The sequence below is a fragment of the Fringilla coelebs genome (genome assembly GCF_963513975.1).
Source record: "Fringilla coelebs genome assembly, chromosome: Z".
NCBI lineage: Eukaryota > Metazoa > Chordata > Aves > Passeriformes > Fringillidae > Fringilla > Fringilla coelebs.
The window spans coordinates 28277253-28299642 of NC_140031.1; the positions used below are offsets into that span (position 1 = coordinate 28277253).

At 37.3% G+C, this 22390-nt stretch overlaps 1 protein-coding gene across 3 annotated transcripts in view; it reads left to right on the forward strand.

The window, feature by feature from the left end:
* Window positions 1-4115: 4115 nt before the first annotated feature.
* Window positions 4116-22390, forward strand: part of RIC1 (RIC1 homolog, RAB6A GEF complex partner 1) — a 47070-nt gene continuing 28795 nt past the window's right edge. For all 3 annotated transcript variants that reach the window (XM_084225952.1, XM_084225953.1, XM_084225954.1), the window contains exons 1-3: window positions 4116-4294; window positions 14007-14114; window positions 18140-18216. In XM_084225952.1, the coding sequence (XP_084082078.1) occupies window positions 4154-4294; window positions 14007-14114; window positions 18140-18216 (326 nt within the window). In that variant the 5' untranslated portion in view covers window positions 4116-4153. The remainder of the gene's footprint in view (window positions 4295-14006; window positions 14115-18139; window positions 18217-22390) is intronic.

Here is a 22390-nt window from a genome sequence, read left to right on the forward strand (position 1 = left end):
AATTGTTCTTCCCCTTCTTCCTAACAGTCTCTTCACAGGAATACTCCTTCCTTCCAGCTGTCTCAGCTGATTTCAGAAATTGTCTGAAATAATCAGAATTATTTTCCTCTTTACTAATTGCAACTGACTAGCCTTAGCATCTAATCCACTCTTTGTTTGGTTTTCTTCCTTTTACTTTTAAAATATGCAAGATTTTCTTGGGGTGTTACAAGAATCACTTCTTTTTTACTGAGTTGGTTTTGGACTGTTTGGGTTTTTTAAAAATTTCTGTTATTACAATTTAGATACTCTAGATTTCATCTTTAAGGATAATAACAACCATTATAACTCACCCTAAGAACACCCCTGTGGATGGTCTGTGGGAAAATGGTTTGAATATCTGTCCTACCTCGTCCTGTTTATCTGGAACTGCTTTCAATGTAAATGTCCATTTAGTGGATCAGTGGATGACTAAAAACATGGGCAGTTTAAATAACAGGTTAAACTATGGCAATCTTCACATTCCATCAGCAGAAATCTACAAGGTAAAAGACTCATTTGTTCCACAACCAGTTTAAATCAAGATCACTTAATGAAGACATTTTTATGTACATACCACAGATGCTCACTCACTGTCACACACTTAGCATGTTTTATATGACACAATGCCTGCATGTATAAGCAGCATGGCAAAAACTTTATAGCACTGACTCTGATCATGCCTCAGTCTTTCTGAGTTTTCCTCTTTCACTCTGAGCTATATTGCTAGTAGTGACAATAATGGGGGGGGGGAGGAGTAGTAATTCTTCCTTTTAAATTTAACATGCAGGAACTAACACTGTTACTGCTCATGCAAGAGCTGTAGACACATTAGGTGAGAACTAGCTGCACAATCTAAGGGACAGCTCAGGGCAACACCTGCACATCAACACCATGAATCTTAACAGAGGCAACTACACACCAGCAGTATCTCCTCCTTCCTTTCATTAGCCTGCTAATATCTAAATTTATGTACCTAGGCTTATGACATTTCAATGTCCCCGCATGTTTCCACATCTCTGCATGAGCTCCTCCTTTTCTGGACACAATCATCTCAGGTGTGTGGTTTCCAAAACCACATGACTGTCACTAAATAGGCAGCTGCAATCAAGACTTATTTTCAACTTGGTGAAGTTGATGAAATTGACAAGTGGACCTTTGTGTATAAAGGGCTTTCACTATTCTCTTGAGCTTTGTTAGCATAGTGTTGCCACTATCACCAGTAATTGTGCCTTGGTAGCCACTGCCAGAACTGTTCAAGAAACTCTCAGCTTGGTCCACTGCACACATTTAATTTCTACACAACTTTTGCATCCTAGAGTATTATGAGTTACAATCCCATACTGCAACACTCAGAAATGCTTTTCTAGCCAACTACAAACAGACTATTATTAGAAAAAGTTGATCACTACTGATTTACCATTCTAGGCATCTAGATTTGTTCCTGATTCAGCCTACAAAAATGTACTAAAACCATGACATAGTTTGGATCACATTTGTATTACTGGTGTGAGGATTTTGGTAGTCACACTTTTAACAACATAGAGCCATCATCATGATTTCTAATTTCAAATATGTGCCTCCTGTCTCTCCACAGAGAAAAGAACAATAGCAGCAATCCAAAAATTGCAAAGGCTTCAGTCTCTACTTTTTGCACAAAACCTGTACTTTTTGTACAGTTACCACAAAATCCTACCATGTAGTGGCTATTAAAAGCCGTAACTGTTTTCTTCATTAATGATGGTCTTGGTACACAACCTGACATTGATCCACACAGCATTATCTGGAAGTATGAATTGCTTCTTACACAGCCTTGTTAGCATGCTGCATTAACAAAGGAAGCTACAAACAGGCATGAGAAACACGCAGGTCTCTTACTAACTGTTTCATGGAATTTCTTTTACAAATGTCTCCTTACTTTCAAGTAAAATGAACTTGGCTAAATGTAATTAATCCAGAGGGATGATTCTATAGTTGTAACTATTCTTCACTGTGTATTTTGTACCATTTACTCAATAACCTGAAGAACAGGAGAGACAGTTAAATGAGATGATGCCACACTCCTAACATAACTTCCATTTCCTAATTTAGAAGGCCAGCGGTCAAAAACGCAGATCAAAATGACTCAGAGAAAAGACTAAAGCATAAAGCACTGCTTGGCATATATTTGAGAGTGGTGAATTTGATTTTAAGGCATTTCCAACTAGCCCAGTTAAAAGCCTAAGGTACGAAACATCTGGGGTTTTTTTTTGTTCCCTTACTACTATTTTTTTCTGAGTTATATTATGGTTTTGTTAGGATGCTAATATAAGTGTCCTCTTAACTCACTTCTCTTTTTGTGCTTGTGTTCAGATGAAAATATTTCAGCTGGAAAATGGTATTCAGGTGGTAACAAAAATTCATATGGTAATGTAACCAGAAAGCTGTAGGGGGGAGCCTTAGGTATGCAGATAACCTATGTTCTTTGAGGAGCACTGGGTAATTCATGCAGCGAGACCTGTTACCAAACAGCTCAGTCCAGAGCTCCTCTAACAGGCAGCTCCAAACTCCTCTAACAGGCAGTGCGAGGGGACTGGTTCATAACACTCTTCTGATTATTCCTACCAATAGCTATTTCTTTCCAACAGAGGCACTACCCTTGCAAGGGCATAGAGATCTTTAGTTCTCTTCTATTTCCTTCTATCTTCCCATTACAGAAAAAGACTAACAAGCCTCATTTACCACCTCTAAAGCTACAGCTTCCTACTTTCCATTCTTCATACCACATGCTCCTGCTCTCTCCACAATGTGTGAATAAAAGCATCTGGGCAATGATGGAAACAAGATTAACAAACAGGCCTTGGGTAAAAATAACACAGTGTGGATCCCCAGTCCAACACATCAGTTGGGAGAAAAGCTTGTGGCAGCACCTGACGCCAAACACAAGATGCAGCAGCTACTTCCTGCGTGAGTAACTGCCCTGTACTCACCCTTGTCCCCAAAACCACCTCAGAGGCAATGTTCACACTGGACACTCACAAGGCTTTCTCACGTGGACTTCATCACAGAACCATGGAATGGCCTGTGTCAGAAGGAACTTCAAAGGTCATCTAGTTCCAAGCTCCCTGCCATGGCACGGGAGCCTTCCACTAGGCCAGGTCGCTCAGACCCCCACCCAACCTGGCTTCGAACACCTCCAGGGACGGGGCATCCACAGCTTCGCGGGGCAACCTGCGCCAGGGCCTCGTCCCCCTCACAGCAAATAACTTCCTCCTCAGATCTACTCCACACCCACTCGTTTTAAGTTTGAAAGCTCCTCCTTATCCTGCCACCCCCGACCCTGGTTCTCCGCCCCCCCGCCGCTCCTCTCCCTTCTGTCCCCGCTCCCCACACTCGCGCGCACACCCTCAGCTCCAACGCCGGCCGCGCCTTTTCCGCCCGGACCAGTGACGCTGATCTCTATGAGGTCACTTCCGCCCGCTCGGCCCCGCCCCGGCCCCGCCCTCCCCGTGCCGCCACCGCCCCTCGGGGCCTCGGACACCGGAGCGAGGGGAGGGGGAGGAGGGGGAAGGACAGGGGGAGGGGGAGAAGAAGAAAAAGAAGAAGGAGCAGAAAGAAAAGGAAGAGGAAAAGGAAAAGCAAGAGAACGAGAAGACGGAGGGGGAGGATCCGAAGAAGGAGGAGGAGCGGAAGAAGGAGGAGGAGGGAGAGGAGCGGAAGCGGAAGGGGGAGGAGATGGCGGCGGGGGCCTCGGCGACGGCGACGACACCGATCCGGAGCGCGGACGGGCGAGACACCCGCGGGAGGGCGGAGCCGCCGCTGCCGCCGCCGCAGCGACCCGGCGCCTGCTCGGAGCAGTGACTGCCCGGCCGCGTCCCCCTCGCCGCCGCCTCCCGCAGGCCGCCCGGCCCTTGCCCAGCCCGCATCCGCCCCCGCCCCCGGCGGCTGCGGCGCTCTCTCGTCCCTGCACCGCCGGCGGCGGCCCCAGCGCCGGGGAGGTCTCAGCTCCCTGTCCCCAGTGGTGCTGAGCCCAGGGGTCCCGTCGGTGTGCCGGTGATTATGCGTGGTTTGCCGCGGATGCTGTATCTCTCCTTCCGCTGTTCCCCCGCCTAGGCTAGAGCAGGCTGAGCGCCAGCTCCTCTGGAAATCTTCAGCCATGTATTTCCTCAGCGGCTGGCCCAAGAGGCTCTTGTGTCCTCTGGAGTGCCTGGAGCGACCGCTTCACATCCAGACGGATCCCCAGAGAGCTTTCTTCGCAGTTTTGTTCCCATCTCAGCTAAGCATCTGGTACTGCAGAGTGAGTATCCACCGTTTTATAAGCTTTCAGACGCTGCTCTATCAGCCGAAAAGACCTGTCGTCTGCTAATTTTTTTTCTTCCAGAAACGGTTGTAAAATTTGATGCTAACTTCACAGGATATTCCTGTATTTGTGAAGCTGAGCGGTTATCCACGATGTTTAGTGATAGCAGTATAGTCTTAAGAAAATATGCAACACCAATCTGCTTACAGTTAACACTGTTTTTTCTTAAAAAATGAGACTTCCAAGCAACTTTATTTTTTGAGCCTGTGTATTCTGCTTGTGCTTAACAGAAGGAGTATTTGTAGCAGTGTAGGGTTTTTTCATGTATGTTTCATGTCTTTGCCCTTTGTATTTTCTGTGTTTATATAAATGAATATATGAATATAGGAGATATGAAACACTCTTTGTAAAACATGGAACAAATGCTATCATTATCCACAATGTTGTAACATAGAAGTTCACGAAGTTTTCTTTTTATGGAAAGATTATAAGTTTTGTGGCTCTAAAAGAAGACTTGTCATGGCTTTTGCATGGAAGGTGCTGGTTTACCTATATCTAGTTTGAAACTGTGTGAATAATTGACATTAAGTGCCTTACTTTTAATTCACATTGTATTATCTGGTAGGAAAAATGCTGTTTGTCCGTTTGATTTGATGCAGTCAATGAAAAGTGTGATACTGACTTTAAATTTTGATGCTGGATCCTTTTAAATACTGCCTAGATTAGACCCTAAATCTGTCTATAAATATCTCTAGATCCAGGTGGTTTATAGAGTTCATGTCAGATTACCAGGGAAAACAACAATCCAGTTTTAGAAAGCTGATACTGAAAAATGTCAAATGACAGTCATAGCCTTAAAATCTTGTTTTTAAGTTATGCAGTGATTTCATCATGTTATGTTTTATTGTGCTCAGTAAGGCTGTTCACTAGTTCCTGGCTGGGGTGCTCATGCTGTTTTTTGAACCTAGACAGGTGTCCAGCTGGCACATAATCAGCCCAGTAACTTTACTGCGTGAACAGCATCATCTAGCCTCCGTTTTCTTTGGTTTGTGTATATAAAGTGTACACTTCTTACTTTTTGCCAGTTGGTGAACCTGTAGTTGTAGTCTGTCAACACAGCAGAACTGATCTTTTTCATGGAAAGACATAGAAAACAATGGGCTCATGAAATGCTTCACAAGATGTGCCCTCTTGTCTAGAATGTAGTTTACTTTATGGTCTGTTTTCAAGGACGAGGTTTATTAGCTTGCATGCTTAGACTTGTTTTGAAATGTTAAACATTGTATGACTTGCTACACACAGCGCTAGAAGAATTCACTTGGTGCAGAAGAGTTGACTAAACTTACAGATCATTAATATTTTTAAAATAGATTTTGAGTCCGTTTGTAATGGGTGCTTTTGAGGAAGGTGCCAACAGGCACCAGGCCTGACTGCTGACTGATCTTAAACTGAAAAACTTGTTATAGCCATATGGTCTCTGTGGACAACTGGGTGTTATCAGAAACCTGGAAGAATACAGGTTTTGGTCAAGGTCATTTTAAAATAGAATTTCTTGTATTATTTTTAACTGGGGTCCTGAATGTGGTTTGTTGGGTTTTTTTCCCCCGGCTTTTCTTTTTTTCAATTTCTTGTTTGGTTTTGAAGGTAAAACTTAAAATCATATGTTTGAACTTTGATTAAATAAAATTACTGCATTCTAGAAAATGTTTTCATTAGTCAGAAGTAGAATCTTTGGAACAAGGATAAATTCTGTCGGGTTGCACTAACTTGATTTCTTGTCGCAGAAAAGCCTTCAGGCTGGTGTTCTTGTGAAGACTTGTTACTATCTCAACTGTGTATGAAAAGTTTCATTTAAGAATAAGGGGATGAGACTGGGAAAGTTCTGTTTTGAAGTTTTCAGAAACAGAGCTCTTTGAAATGCTTCCCAGTGTGTGAGCTTGCATTCAGTATGTGTATTTTTAAGGTGACATAGTAATGTTTAAAACTCCTTTTCATCTACTGTGCACTATGAGCTAATGGAACTAAGGAAAGTTCATCCCGAAGTGTGGATTGTTTCCTGTTTTGGAATCAATATAGGTAGTAAGACTCAGAACAGGGTAACTGGTGTTGAAAAAAACCTGACGGAATCCTGCAGGTGTTTTTGAACAAAGTTCTTGACTTCTTTCATGTTAGGAGAGATTGGATTGTGGATAGACAAGACCACTCAGGTGGATGATTTTGATCATGCACCAGTATTGGTGAAAGATTGTTGAGCACAGCCCCCAGATATATTGACATTTATTTATGAATCATATGCATGTGCTACTGTACTAGTATACACATTATCTAGCATACACAATGTAGTCTAATTTTTTCATCCGTTTGGAAGGGAGCTACATTGGTCACCTAGTCTAACTGCCTGACTAATTCTGGGCAATCAGAAGTTAAATCATGTTATTAAGAACATTATTCAGATGCTTTTATACACTAGTAGAGTTTGGGCATCAACCATGTCTCTTGGATGCCCATTTCTGAGTTTTAAAAGGAAAAAGAAGAATGAGGTAATACCAAAATGAACACATTTTAAAATTTTTACTTTATTTATTTTTTAGTGATATAAAAATTCCTTTGTTGCTCCCCATTGGATTCTGTTAAATACATTCCACTGTGGAGACCTCTGCTCCAAGCATTTTCCTTAAATCAGAAGTTTCAGGTCTACATGCTGTAGATAATTCCTTGACACTTAAGAGCCAGCATAACTATTTTCATTGATAGCATGGCAAAGCTTGTCAAACATTTTCATTCTGGTAGTTTAAGTACTTGGATGCTTGAAATGAGAAACATCAGTGGATTATAGAACCTTTCTGAAATTCTATGATGAGATAATTGCTGTTTAATAGATTGACTTGGGAACTGAAGATGAGGTTTCACAAGGCAGCTGTGCAGTCCTGTGTGTCATCATTTTTCCTGCTTGCACCTCTTTTTTAATGGAGCTTATGATGGACTAGTGGTCTTTTTTTACAGGGCTGTTAAGCCTAATGAACAAATATAAGCCTGTTTATTTAGTTGATGAAAGAATGAAAGGAAAGTTAGAGTTGGCCCTTTGAAAGTGTTACTCCTTTGACAGTTGTGGCTTTAATTTTAAATTGGTTTAGTTATCTCTTGAATTCTGAAAGTTCACCCATAGGGCTCTAGGTATTAAGAGATGAGGTAATGTCGTTAAGGAAGAAGGTGTCGTAGACAAGGGGAGTTCTCTGCCTAACCCTTGACAAGTGAGTTGCAGCAAGAATAGTCTGCTGATGTAGTTGTACATATAAATATCGTTCAGCATTTCCTTTCTTTAGTATTAACAAACTTGTGACAATGACAGGAATAAGTGCTGGCCTTGAATATTTAATGCAAATAACCTCCTGTACGTTGTTTAGACTATCTGCTATGACTCTGTCAGTCAAAACCAGTTCTGTGAGGCCTTTCAAGCTAGGAGTAGCTTGTCCCATCTGCTCATTCAGAGGAGAATTCTTGATTACCTGTATGCTTCTCTGCTTATGATTTACACTTACTCTTTTTTTTCTTCTTTTTTGGTTTCTTTTTTTCTAATGATCTGATATTGAGTCTGAACACCTAAATGAACTAAAATACGCTTTTGGGAAAGCATGCATGTCAGAATCCTAAATTGTCAAATAGTTGGTATTTGTTTTAAGTGCTGTGTAAATTAGTGTTCAGACAGCTCTCACAGCTCTCTCAAATGCGCTCTTCAGTCTCCAGCTGTTGCCGTATTAGAGTTAAAGTTGAATGAATGTATGCTTTAAATCTAAGCATACAATAGCATAAAACAGGGGACTGGGCTGCTGTTGGGGAAGTGATCTCTGTAACCTGGAATTTTGCCACACTATAAAAGGAGTTACTTGTGACACAGTGCATGGAGTTCGTAAGATATATGAATAAATACATGAAAATTGTCTGCTGTTGTTTCTGTAGTGTTTTTTTACTTATGATGGCTGTTAAAAAGAAATGTTTTCACCATGCTTTCAAGATTATGTTTTCATCTCAGAACTGTAGGCAGAATAATTTACAGAATTATTGTGTGTGGCTTTTTCCTTAATAGAATTGGATGCAACCTCTGGAGGCTTTTTATCTAGAATTTTATTGCAGAATGGGACAACAGATGTCTTGATATAAGTGGTTGTGTTGGCTGTGTATCATGAACAATATGATACAGATTGCATTAGTGCAAGTCAAGATATCTTACCTCTTCTGCTGTGTTTTCTTCCTTACTAGTTTAACCCCCAAAATGCTGATCTCTTATTTAGGCCCTTTAGACACTTGTCTGAGAAGGGGATTTATTTTTATTTGTCAGCAACAGTAACAGTTGTGCTGTTGCTTCTATTAAAAAGATGCACTTATTATATAAGGGAAAAAAATGTTACATTGATGAATTTATCTAATGAAATCCAAAATTTTCATGTGATTATTTAGTAGGATTTACAGACTTTCAGTGTCTCCTGTATTATAAAATAGATGACCCCTGAAAGCAGTGTCATAATTGGATGCATGATGGAAAAATTCATTCTCAGTTATGACTTTGCAGTGTTCAGTTAGTTGCATGTAGGAGAAAACCAAAGATGTATAGAATATGCCTTTGCTTTTCGGCAGCATTTTTGAGTAGTAGGTTAACTGAAAACTTTTGTTTGGGAGAGGTAGTGATTGACAATTCTGCACTTTGTTTTTCTTAATTATTTCACAATAGCCATGAAACACGATTGGAAGCTGTGTCTTCTCTGTTGGGTGGATTTTCTGTTGATTCTGAGTTTTCCAAACACTTTCAAAATTAAATTAAAGGAATTATGGTTTTATAATTTGCTTTTAGAAATTCATTTGTCACCACCATTTGTCAGTAACCATTCTGTTACTGACAAAATGGCCTTTTGTGGTCTATTTATACAGATTTTTCTGTTCTTTATTGTGCATATGCTTGCTTTTCTCCATATAACCTGTTTTACTGGTTTGTAATTTTACAAAGCTTCAGCATTTAAAGCAAAGCACAGACCATAGAGTGACAAAATAAAGTGCACAGTGTCACCAGACTTCTGTTCTGTTCTGTCTCGTTGTTTTCTCCCAGCCTTATCTTTGTCACTTAGATCATAAACTCATCTGAACAGTGTTGTTGATTTTTGTCTCATGCCTACAGCCTAATGAAGCATTAAAGCATTTGCCATATAAAACTAAACAGAACATTGATGTTTTTCAAAGGAATGGTTTATTTATCCTCACTGAGATGGATTTTTGATATCTAGAGTAATACATGGTCAGGGGATGAGACTATTAGGTTTTTACAATTATCCATGGTCATGCAGGTTCTTGGATTGAAGTTACATTAAGAAACCCAAACCGGTACGTAAGACCATGTTGCGTATGTGCTGTCAGGTCATGTGTTTGCTTTTCAGACTTAGTAGTTTTCTACTCTATTTGCTGACCTACTTGTAAAATCAACAATACGCACCGTTTGTCATGAACCTGCAGTCAGACCAGAGAATGTGGTTTAAGGAAGCTATTTTTTTCATTATTTTATATTCTGTCAAATGATTGTACATCTTTCCAGTTGGTTAATGTGTCATTTTCTGTGATGGTGTAAACATCTCAATTAGGACACTTGCTCACGGGAGGACTGTTGTTCAACTCTGTTCAAGGCTACTTGTCCTCTTTAAAGAGGCTCTTTGCAAAGCAACAGTCACATTTTAGTTAAGGATTTAAATGTCAGTTTGATTTGCATTTTCATCAAATGTAGTAGAGTGCTTGTGTTAAGGTAAGTGAATTGGTAATTTCCCATATCTAAGCTTGCTGAGAGAATTTGCTGCGGGGTTTGTATACCTTAATAGATTTTTTCATAAAAATTACATTATACATGGCCAAGTGTTCTCACCTGGGTTATGGTGCTAATACTTGGTTAGTGAGCAAGATACTGTATTAGGTCAGGTAGAATTAAGTTAAACAGTAACAATTAGGGGTTATTTCATCATGGGTTTGGCTGTGGTGTTTTATGTTGCAGTTGTAGTTTTTTAAATTGTTTGCATAGGTATTTTGTCCAGATGTTGATACAGAGCTTGTGTTTCATAGGGGATAGTCCACAGGGATTCTTAATGTACAACTGACAGTGAAGCAGCTGTGAGTTTTTAGGTAGTTTGAATTTAGGTTGCTTTGTTGGTGGAGCTGTCTTGCTACCTTACTGTTTTACAAATAGTGCAATTAATTTCTGTTAATGCAAACCGGATTTGCTTTCATGTATAATCTCACACCAGTAAAAAAGAGGCATGTTTAACATTGTTGTGAAGCATAAAATCTTCTGAGTAGGAACTGTGGAACATGTTCTTGTCAGTTAGGTAGCTGATTGATGGAAGGAGATAAAGTTTAGCTGTGAGAACAACAAGTTCTCTTTCTTTTCAGTACTGTTAACTAGTGCACTGGAGAATCTGCTTACACATTAGTAATAGTAGTGCTATATTATTTTTAAGGTTACCATTTTTCTTACCCTGTAAACATCCACTGCCACGGTTCCTTTTGTAACTGAGTGGCAGTTCTGTTTTTGCCTGACCTTACATTCCTCCTGAGACAAAAGTACCGTATCAAAATGCTAGATTTTCTTTGCAGCAGATTTAAAAATGCTAGATATGCTTGTTATCTATTTTGGGAAGTTTTTTTTAATGTTACAAGACTTACTTACTCATTTCTTCCTTAACAACTGAAGGTGTTTACTTCTTCCTCTAAACAAATTTTTTATTTCTTTTTAAACAACTCTTTATTTTTTAGGTCCTTTGCTATGTTTCTGGAATCTAGTTTCTCCCAAGCTGTGGCTCTTCCATTAATATTTCAGCAAGTGGATTTTAAGCACTTTAAAGAAGAAGGATTAATATATTGGCTTATTTTAGACAGTGGGCATAATTTGTTAGTTGAGCTTAATTACATAGCTTCATAATGTTAGTAGCTGCATGCAGAAGTGGGAAGAGTAAAAGACTTGGAATTTTTATGAAGCTTATATGGAGATATTGGAGTTTATTACATGATAAAAAGGAAAGATTTAGGAAAAATTATTATTAATAGAATATAAACCCCTACTATTTCTATACAGGGTTATGAATTAAATATATAAAACTAACAAAAGGAGAGTATCTAACTAACTAGCCTTCCCCCTCACCTTTTTTTTTGTGTTTTTTGGTTGTGAGTTGGGTTTTTTTTTTTGTTTTGGTGTTTGGTTTTGATTTTTTGTTTGGTTTTGGTTTTATTTGTTTAAATTTGTGTTAAGTGGCTTGCTATGCTTGGGTCAAGTAGTTAGGTTGATATATATTCCTGTTTACAGAAATATTCCAGTACCATTGTACATTTTCAGTCACTTCAGATAAAATAAATTACTTCAGATGTAAAATTACTATTTCTCATGCATAAGCAGAGCAGGATCTTGAGCTCACCTTCTATCTTTGTTAATCCAGACCATTCACACATGTGTGGAAAGCTTTTAAACGGGGTGGGGGGGTAAATTTGTATGTTAGAGTTTTCCTCAAGTCTGAATTCATGCTTTTGAGTTCTGGAGTATGTGGAAATTAATAGTATCAGTGTAATATTTCCTCATTTGACCTTTAGCTAGGTAGCATTTGTGACCTATTTAATTCGAAGTGGGTCTGCTTTCTAATAAGAAGCTGGTTAAACTACAGAAGGATAACAGTTTGAGTGCAAGCAATAATTTTTAACTGCTTAAACCATATCTGCAAGTTGCAAAGCCTAAAAACCAATTTGTCTAAATTTGGTAGCTGATGTGTATATAGAAGAATGTTCTTCCAGATTCGAAGATGTAATAGCAGCTTTCTTGTGAATCAATGTCACAGGAATTCTACACTATAAATACTGTAATTATATTCTGTAAGAGTAGTAATGTGGAAAGAAAATTGTGTATTATTGAGTTTCTAATTTTGCCAGCAGCTAAAATGCTTCAGGCATGGAAGTGCTTTAAGAATGATCTTCAGGTTTGCAGTAATGATGCAGATTACCAAGAGACTGCTTTTTCTCAGTATATCTAAGGCAGGGTGGTTCTAAGCCAATCAGTGAAAGGCTGTGTAGTTCATTGAGAACAATCAACTAGAATCTGCTTGTAAGAATAATTAGTTATCTATTTAATGTTGGATAATTTGATGCAAAAGAAGCCACACAAATTGAAAAAGCTGGTACAAACAGTTCTTAGGGTAAAGATTAGTGTGCTTGTTATACTTCATAATTTTTTTTTTTTTTTGGTAATTCAGTTCTGTGTGGGTGTGAAATTTTAAAGAATAATGCTGTTAGCTGCACACCGAGTTATACTGTGAATTTACCAAGGCTAAGGCTGCCCTTCTGACACTAATTCAGCTTGTTATTTACGTGCATGAGGACAACATTTCATTGCTTTGTTTTATATTCTTTAAAATTAACATTCATACTTCAAAAATTAGGTTGTTTGCAACTCTACTTCTGAAAGGAAATTGAAGGAAGTGATTCCAAATAGGATGGAATTCTAAACGGGATTACCAAATTCTGGAGTGATGGACACTCACAAGATTTGTGGGTAGAATTAATGTTTTTTTATTTATTGTACTGCTTCTGCTGGTCCATCAAGTTAGTGAAGAACAGTACTAAACTTCTGTCACCTGCAGTTGTAGTGGGAAACTTTGCCTTGTGGTATCGTGGTTAATTTCAGTAAAATGAGTGGTTACTCTGTACCCTCTTGGTTCCCTTTCAGTATGTTTTTTCTGGTACAATGTTAAATGCTCTAAATCTGAATGACAACTGATATTATAAAGTTAGGACAGCATATGGTTTGAAGATGAGGGATAACTTCTTTGACAAAACAAAAAGTGTGTCCTGCTTAACTTCTGTGTCCCAGTGTTGGAGGATAATGGAAGGGGAAATATCCATCTAAGCTGAAAACTATAATTGATTCAAGAGCAAGAAAATAGAAACACTTGTGCAATATATTTAAGGAGATTGAACGTTTATAAGCACTAGAGCCAAGGAAGGGCAACTTAGCATTAGGTTTTTGTGTTGCAGCTCTTGACTGCATTCGTGAAAGGGGATGAAGGCTTAGTGCCTATGGTAGCTTTGTCTGGTCTTCATCACCCCAGAGCTTTTCACTCTTTCCAGAAGGAAAGGTGCTATTGGGGGCACCTCATTACTTGCAAAATCCTTCCAGCTAACTTTTGAGGTGGATTTTCAGCAGGTTCTGACAACCTGTTCCAGAAAACAAATTTCCTGATTATCATTCTCTTTAATACAATGGCCTGCCCCTTTAGTAGAAACTAAGGAAATTGTCTGTACCAAATATTCTATAGAATATTTCATCCTAATTAATTTGACAGTCCTTGTCATTATAGGAGCCTCTTTGAGGTGTGCCTGTTCATCTTAAGCATCAGTTACCCTTTATCTAAATTGAAACTATTTCTATATTCTGTAATGACTCCTTACTGTGCAATTAAGTATTTTCTTCAAATGTCCTGGGTTTGAAAGAGTGAGATTAGGAATGACAATGTGGCAACAGTTCTCCATGAACTTTCTTTAAAGCAACTATTTCTAATGGATTGTCAAATACATATTTTTTAATCTCCTTCAAAGAAAACATGTTTTAGCTATTTAAGGAGACATAGTTCTTTACAGGTATATAAAACATTCCATTCCTTCTAGATGAGATGTAATCATTTATATTTTTTTCCTCCAGCCCAGTGTATTAATCGTAAGCTACAAGGAACTTTCAAAAGCAGCTTCTCAGTTTGGACCTTATAAACAAGCAGAATGGCGACCTGACAGCACAATGATAGCTGTTTCGGTAAGTAGAATTTTTCCTTCTTACTCTGGTTAAACTATTGCAAACAAAAGTTTGTGTTACAAATTTCTGTGCTTATAGAAACTTGCAGATCATAAATACATTTAATTGATACTTGTCTTGTGAAAATATATAATGGTACCAAGGACTTTTTAGATGATAGAAGCTTTCTTTTGGAGTATTCATTAATTTTTCCTGTGAGAATGAACTATGGTTCTTTGTCTTGAAACAATGGTTAGATATATTGGCAAGGGGGTGGTAGAACAGCTCATTATTTTAGTAATCTGGTAACAAATAATATGGTAATGTAAAGTTATGTGAATGAAAGAAATAATTGTGGACTTAGGTAACATAGTCATGTTTAACTTGATAAATAGGGTTTGAAGGTGAGTCTTAAGAGATGAAACTGTGGCCTTAGTACTGGCTTTTGGTGGTTAAAAAATATTATAAGTCATGGAGAACGCAGAAACAAGGGCAGTGATAAATGATACATGAACTCTTCTGTTTAGAATCTTAGAGATGAGATCTTGTCTCACATGGAAATAAAGTCTTGTTTCATAGCTGGTGCTGTGTTCACAGTACTTTGGACTATTTCAGCAGCAGTATTTAAAGTTTGAGGTGCAAGGTGAGCACAAGAAAGGTGGGAGTACAGTTTATAAGAGTTGCAATATGAATCCTCTTGGTGTTTTGGTCAGGTCTTAACTTTAGGACCAGGTCTTAAATTAGATATTGTTATCTTAGTGGAAAACACCAGATGATTTATGGAGTAGGTATTGTCTCTAGCAATATCATGATAATCATAAATCAGCTAAGCTTCGCGTGGTCCAGTTTTCTTTTGCATAATGCAAGTAAGTAGTCTAAAATGTTAAAATTGTCTAGAGGTATCTGATTAAATCAATGAAGTTAAGTATTTCTTTTAGTGCCAGATTATATTCTCAGTGAGTACTAATAATTACCAATAAAGTCAGAAAGATTCCTGTAATTTTGCTATGGATCAAAAAGAATTCTTCAGTTTTATATTGCACCAAACACAATTTAATTAAACCTGTATGTAATAGTTCAGAGGAAATTTGAATTTTTATATTCAATTACTTTGCATATTGTGGGGTTTTTTTCTGAGATGCTGTGATCCATTTGCTCAAGAGACCTGGTGGTTCAGCTGACAGTCAGATTAGCTTTAGTTTCTGCCACTTCAGTCACTGGACTTTAAAGTATTTCTGCAACTAAATGTACAGTGGTTTTTTTGGCAGATAGTGTCGAAATGTAAATGCCCATAAAGTCTCAGTTTGTAAGCTAATGTTCTGTGAATTAAAATTCAAAATGGCCATCGCTTATAAAATAATGAGTATAATAAGGTTTCTAATATTCCTTGTGTTTCTTAGGATGATATTTCATCCCTGGGTGTATGTATATAAATGATACAGTCAAGCATGTATTGCTGGTTTTGTTGTAGTGAGACAGCACAGAAAGTCAGTTTCTGGAGCTTTAATGAAGAAGGTGTTTCTGCAGATGTGTGATACTCTCAACACCAAGTAGAGTTCTGTCCAAGTGAATAGTTTTCTCTTTTTTCTTAACTAACACATTCAAATGAAGGAGCAATGGCAAAGCAAGTTTTTAATGAAAAACTCAGTCATTTTGAACTGAGTTAGCGTCACTTAATTGCAGAAGTCCTGTGCAACAGCTGAAAATTTCAGTTTGAAAGCTGAGTTAGGTGATGTTTCTCACCCATTACTACCTGTGCTCATGAGTACATGGTTGTAGTACTTTTCTGTAATAAAACTTTGTTTTTAAGAATGTGAACATAAGGCTTATTATGTACTTATTAGCAAAGTGGTACATTCCTTCTCCCCCCCCCCCCGCTTTTTTTTAAATGACATCATCATGGGGAGTGTAGTCTGAATTTTATGTTCACCATACCAGTGATACACCACGTTTTTTGTTTTTGACAGCCCAAATATTCAAGGTGTCTTTATGAAAACAAATCACAGCATATGCTTTGAAGTAAATATTATTTTTCTGCAGGCAGACTTTGGGCCAGCATATCAAGCTTTATACCATACCTCAAGTAACTGTAAAGGTATGCAGTTAAACAAGCTTAAGCAGTTTTCACAGTGTCACCATCCCCTAGAAATTCTAACTTCTTTTTCTACTGGTATCTTCTCTTGCTAAACTGTTGGCACATTTCCTAGGCAGATCTTATTTTTTCCCCTTATATTTTTTAGTTTCTTCTTTCATATTACTGCCTTTGTGATTTTTCCAGTGTTACTAGGAAATACTACTTTTTGTTGAGATTAGTACATACATCCAAGGTAGCTAATTCTAGTAGTAAATCAAACTTACGAATTGGGTCAAGATGCTTCATTATGGAGAAGTATAGGAGGTATTTTGGTCCTTCCCATGTTACAGGCAGTCCTTCAATACAACTGCTCTTCAGCATGCATTCTCACAGCTAAGGCAGAGAGAGCTTTATGAAACATGGTAGCATACAAGAAACCATGTTATGAAATCCCTGGCAAGATTCTCAGTGTTTATACTTCTGACTGTCAAAGATTAGAATGATCAGGGAATGGATGACAGTGATGGTTATTTATTTAGTAAGTTTCACTCATACAATTTTAAAGCAATGAGACCTCTCTAAATTAATATGATCAATTTGCCAGAAGTCTTTGCTTGAATGCTTCTACATTTCATCCCCCTCTTCATGGAATTTGAGGTTTCTATTTAGAAACGAACCTGTAACAATAGCAACTTTGTGGTTTGAATAGTGTTCAGTAAGGCCCTTTGTACCTTAATATCAGGATAAAGGTACTTCACAGTATTGTTTTACTGTTCTTTCCAGGATAAGGTAACTTCGAGGTTAAATATTTAATGATGTAATGGAAGGAACCTGTAAAGATGTTAGAAATGAACACGTGTCTTTACCACATAATACCTGAACATGATATTACAGCACACAGAAAAGCTTCCATTTATTGTCACCCTGCCTCAAGCTCACCATTATGGTTCAGATTTTATTCTTGCTTGAAAAAGATACTGGCATTGAATGAGAATAATAGTGTTTCTTGGAATTCAAAGCCAAAACACAAGTTTTGTAAAGCAAAATGTTTGACTGAGGAAAGCCATGGCATCTATGAAATGAAACACTAAGCTAACAAGAGTGTTGCTTTATTCAAAGAAAAGGAAACCAGTCTTGCAAAGAAATGTGAAACCATTCTTTTCAGCGCTTTTTGTCTCCATTGCTTTGGATACGTGCCCAGCCCATATTAAAATAATTGGATGGAAATGCTATTTAACCAAAACGCATTTACCAATTTGCCTGGAGAATAAATTCATGCTGTAAATAAATAACACTTCTTTGCACACATAACATTATTGATCACCTACTTGTTTCATGCTTATGCAAGCAGATTCTAGGTATGACTGGAACATCATGTAACTATATTATTTGTATTTGTTCCCTGTATATAGTATGAAGTCATTCTTTGAGAATGACAGAACATGGCTTGGGATTGAATTATTACAGGCTTTGTGATAGCTAAAGATAAGTGATGTGAGGAAACTACATGGATGACCAACACTGAGAGGCAGTGGCAGTGCCTAAACTCTTTGCATCCAGTAGTGTCTGTTTGTGTTCAAACATCTGGAGAGTTTATTCAGATACTTCCTACCTTCTACTCTGTTTTCTGTGTTAATTCATGTAGTTGATAGGAATTATGTGCCCAGATTCTAAGATCTGAAATAGTTGTCAGGTTTTATAGGTTTGTATGAGTTAGAGGAAAATTTCTGATGGACTGGTGCATAAACATAATTGTTTTTCTGTTTTTCAATCTCCTGCCTAGTCTATTCACTTGACTTCAAGGGTAGGTATGGATTTTATTTGGAATTAATATAAACACACAGTATTTTAAATGTCTGAATGAATGTATATTTGATTTCAATATATGAGACATACATAGAAGTCACATGCGACTAACAGATTTTACTCACACTGAGACTAGATATTTATCTTACCAGTACTTCTCTTTCAGACTGCAAATGGATACATCTTATTTTTTGAAATCCCATCAGCAAGAGACAAGTATCTTTATGAGCCAATATATCCTAAGTAAGTATTTTAAACTTTGCATCCTCACAGTGTGAAAAAATATGACTAGACAACTTCTAAGCAGTTTTTATGACAAAAGATACTTCATTACAGAGTATGTTTTAACACTTCATGAGTATGTGAACCATCATTTCTATGAGTTAGAGTCAGTGTAGGGGAAAAGTTGTGTTCAAGTAGATTGCTGTGTGCTGGTGTGATTCCTTAGGTCCTTCTTACAAGCTCTCTAAAGCCTTAATAGCAGGTAAAGCCTAATTTTATAACTTTTTGGGTTCATGATCTGCAACAAGATTTAATGATGCCTTTTGAATAACTCAGTTGAAAAAATCACATGTCTTAGGAACTATTAAGGTACAACTCAAAAATAGATCCTGTCTAAGTTATGTTTTCATAACTTATAGATTTTTTTTTACAAAACAGGGAATAAAATCCCAGTAGTTTTGAAAGGAAATGGATACTTTTTAGTAAGAATGTGCAAGTATTTTTGGTGCAGTGTGTTATGTTGTCAGTTTTATCTTATTTTCCTGATTGTGAATGACAGAATACATCTTACATGTTTAAAATGTGACTGTATTTTGGTTGTGTTTGTGGTTGACTTAGTTGATTTTGGATTTTACAAAATTGGAAAATGGCTAGGACAAATTAAAACTTTGAGGAGTATATGTGTACGTGCCTATATGTTTAGATAGGCAGAATCTGTAGTCATGGGTTGGATTGAATTTGTCCATGCACATTTTGGCACACTCACTATTTCTAATTGGCTAGAAACTTTTTTTTAAATATATCTCCCTATATATCTTCATCATTATAATAATACTAGTCAGTTTATTTTTTTTCGTATTCATAAAAGAGTTAAAGATGAATCATGGATCTCCCATGTGGTCATCTCTGAGGGGTGTTGGATAACCTAAGATGTCATGTAAGAGGAATATATTTGGACTTCTTTTTCTTTTCAATGTAACTGTTAAACCATGAACATTAAAAGAAAATAAAGGTGGTTTTCAAAAGTATTTAAATTCAAAATCTGTCTTCTTTCACAAATATGTGTAGGAAGAAATGATGTAGCAGGTAGTAAATTATTTAAAAATGAATTTTCCTTTATTGACTAGAAATTTTTTTGTGTGTTATGGCTATAATCCAACTTTTGACCTCTGAAATAGCCATCAAATCTCTGGAATTAACTGGAATTTATTGTTGCAATTTACTTTTCTTTTTTCCAGAAACTTAAGACTAATGTAGACAAGTTATATTATTTTATTTGCCTCTTTGGAGAACTGAATAGCAGTTTTCAAACTGACTCTTCACATCTGGCTTACTGTCATCAGGGGAAGAGGCAGACAGCCTGCTGCTGCAACTTGTCCAAATAAATAAAGTGGTAGTATATCCTTGTCTGTACATTACATAATGCAGAAAAAACTAAGCATTAGTTTATTGTGAGTTTTTCTTGTTCTTTTTGAAAAGTTTGGGGGGTGCTTTAATTGGCAAAATCTGAAAACGTATGGAATTACATATAAAAAACACAGTAAAAGTTGAAAAAGAAGCTTTGGAAAGTTTGCTCAGAATATCACTTGTAGGAAGGCTTGAAAATACCTATTAAGCCATTAGGGACTAACCAGTCTAACTTTTATAAACTTCTATAAAACTTTTATAAACCTGTAGTAATTGATATGAATTGTTGAACTGAAAATGCATGTTTCAGTTGTTAGTTGTGTGTTGAACAATCAGGATTTTAAAATACATTTGTGTAGCCCAAAAAGGACTATAATGCAAATTGCATAGATGAGTAAGACAAGGTATTTGTCCCTAGTGTGTTTATAATAGGTTGCTCACAGTCTCCTAAGACTAATGTCTGTGCTTACCTTTAAGAAGATGATGATCTCACTGAATTTACTGGGATTACTAGCTTGTCTATACTTAGCCCTCAATTTTGAAAACCTAAATAAAATTACTGTTCTGATTATATTAGATCAAAAGAAAGACACGGGCATTTTTGGATGAATTGTGCCCCCTGTGATTAATGTCAAATGATTCTTTAAGTTACTAAAATGGAATGAACTTCTTTTGCAGGTGCAGATGCAGTGCACTGCCTGTCGGCAGTCTCACGAATTTACATTGTAGAGCAAATACTTGGCAGGGGTTAATCAAACAAAAAACCTTCAATCTAAAATGAACAAGCTGACAAATGAGACCAAAAGCTAGAATTGAAACTTTTATCTTTATTTGGGCATATGTTCATTTTCCAAAGGCATTATTTCATTGAAATGGTTGGATTTCACTTCTGCTGGGCTTAACAATACCAAATTAGTTTTCTTCACTCTGAGGCCATTATAGATGAGTGAAAGGCCTTGTATGTGACTTGCGTCATGCTTGAAGGGGGACATCTTACTGTTTTCCCCCCCTGTAACAGTGTGTTCTTGGCTCCTTCCTCTCTGTTGGCAGCAGTGATTATGCAGCTGTGCCTTAAGTAGTTGGGCTGTTGACCTGATGGGGGAACTAAACCTGCCTATCTCCCTTTTTTAACCCTCCCTGTCCCCTGCCCTGGATTCTAGTAGCTCATTTTGCGAGTTGGCCTTTAATAAAAGGCTGACATTAGGAAATGGTGACTTTGAAGTAGCACCGCGTAGCTACACTTAGAAGTTGAAAAATATGAAGTGGCCTTTCAGTGATACTTGTATAAATCTTATGATTCATGGTAAAGCAATTGCTTGGAACCTTTTTACAGTCATGGATATATTAATTAGGACTCTTCCAGCTCTGTCTTGTGTGATTATTTACCTGTGCTGGGCAAAGTGAGAGAGGGTGATGACTTTTGGAAAAAGTATGAGGGAGTCCTTGCATTAGTGAAGTGACAGACAGCTGCTGGAAACAAGTCAGTAAAAACTGAGATGAATGTTCAGTCATGTTCTACTTTTTAAAATTATTACTAATTCTTAATGTTTATTAAGTGCCCAAATCTACTTTCTGTAAGCAGAATGAAGCCTGTGCTTTAGTAGCTTTTCTTTAAATAATGGTGGCCAGTTCTGGCAGAAATACAAAATTTCAATGTCATGACTACAATGAGAAGGGGAAACCCTCTTAATACAACTTCTTGAACAGAATTCTTACGCTGTGCATGTCAATATAACAAGGTGGTCATGTGCTGGGAATATACACCAATAACATCCTTAGCTGCGCCAAAATACTGGTCTAGTGCAAAATTTCCCAATTTAGTCAGTATCCTGAAGCTGAAGTTGCAGCTAGGTTTGTTAACATGCAGGTGAAAATATTGAGAATGGTTGTGGTTTTGTCAGTTTAGCTCTCATTTAAACAAAATGTGCATATTTTACCATAAATTAAAGAAAAAGTTGGTAGTCAGAAAAGCAGGTACTGGGTGTATGATAGATCATTTCTTGATTTCATTAGTTTTTTGCAGTCTTCAAGATTGGGACACTGGTAACTGAAGTAAAGTGACTTCATGTGGTATTAGTACTTTTTAAATAACTGCTTTAAAATTTGCTTGATAATAGTTTAGCTTTGATTTGAAGACAAGGATCAAGTGAGTTGCTGAAAGTCAGAATCACTCATCAGTTGTCTGTGTGGGAGAGGGATGTTTGTGGAGAAAACGGTCCTTCCAATTTATAGTTACTTTTATACAGAGTTGTTACTATATGTACCTGTTGGGCAACATGGACCAGAAGAGCTTGCCTGTATCTGGTGTGTTAACAGACCTATTCTAGCATACAGCTGTTGTGTAAACTGTAGCTGCACTTATGAAAATTTTTTATTGGTCCAGCTTAAACATAATGCTTCAATGTGGAAAGCAAAACAAAACTGTATGAGAAGTGATAGAAACACGTATGCTGTTAGTAACTCAATATGCATTCTAGTATATCTAATCTCAGGATGATTTTTTTTCAGGGCCGTGTCTCTCTTTTTTTTCTCAATCTAATCAGCACACATTTAGTAAAAGAGCTAACGTGTGAATTGAGGCAAAGATGCCATCCTGTTTGAATGCCAGTCTTTGCTTTTCCTTATCTTTCAATATTATGAAATACAGAGATTTTGTAAAGAAAGGTTGAGTGAACTTCCCTTGCACCCTGCTATTGTTTGTTTTAAGTCAGACAGAATCAGAGCCTAGGAAAATTGATTTCCTGTTTAAAAATGCACATTTCACATTATTGTCTCCTTTTCATATCAA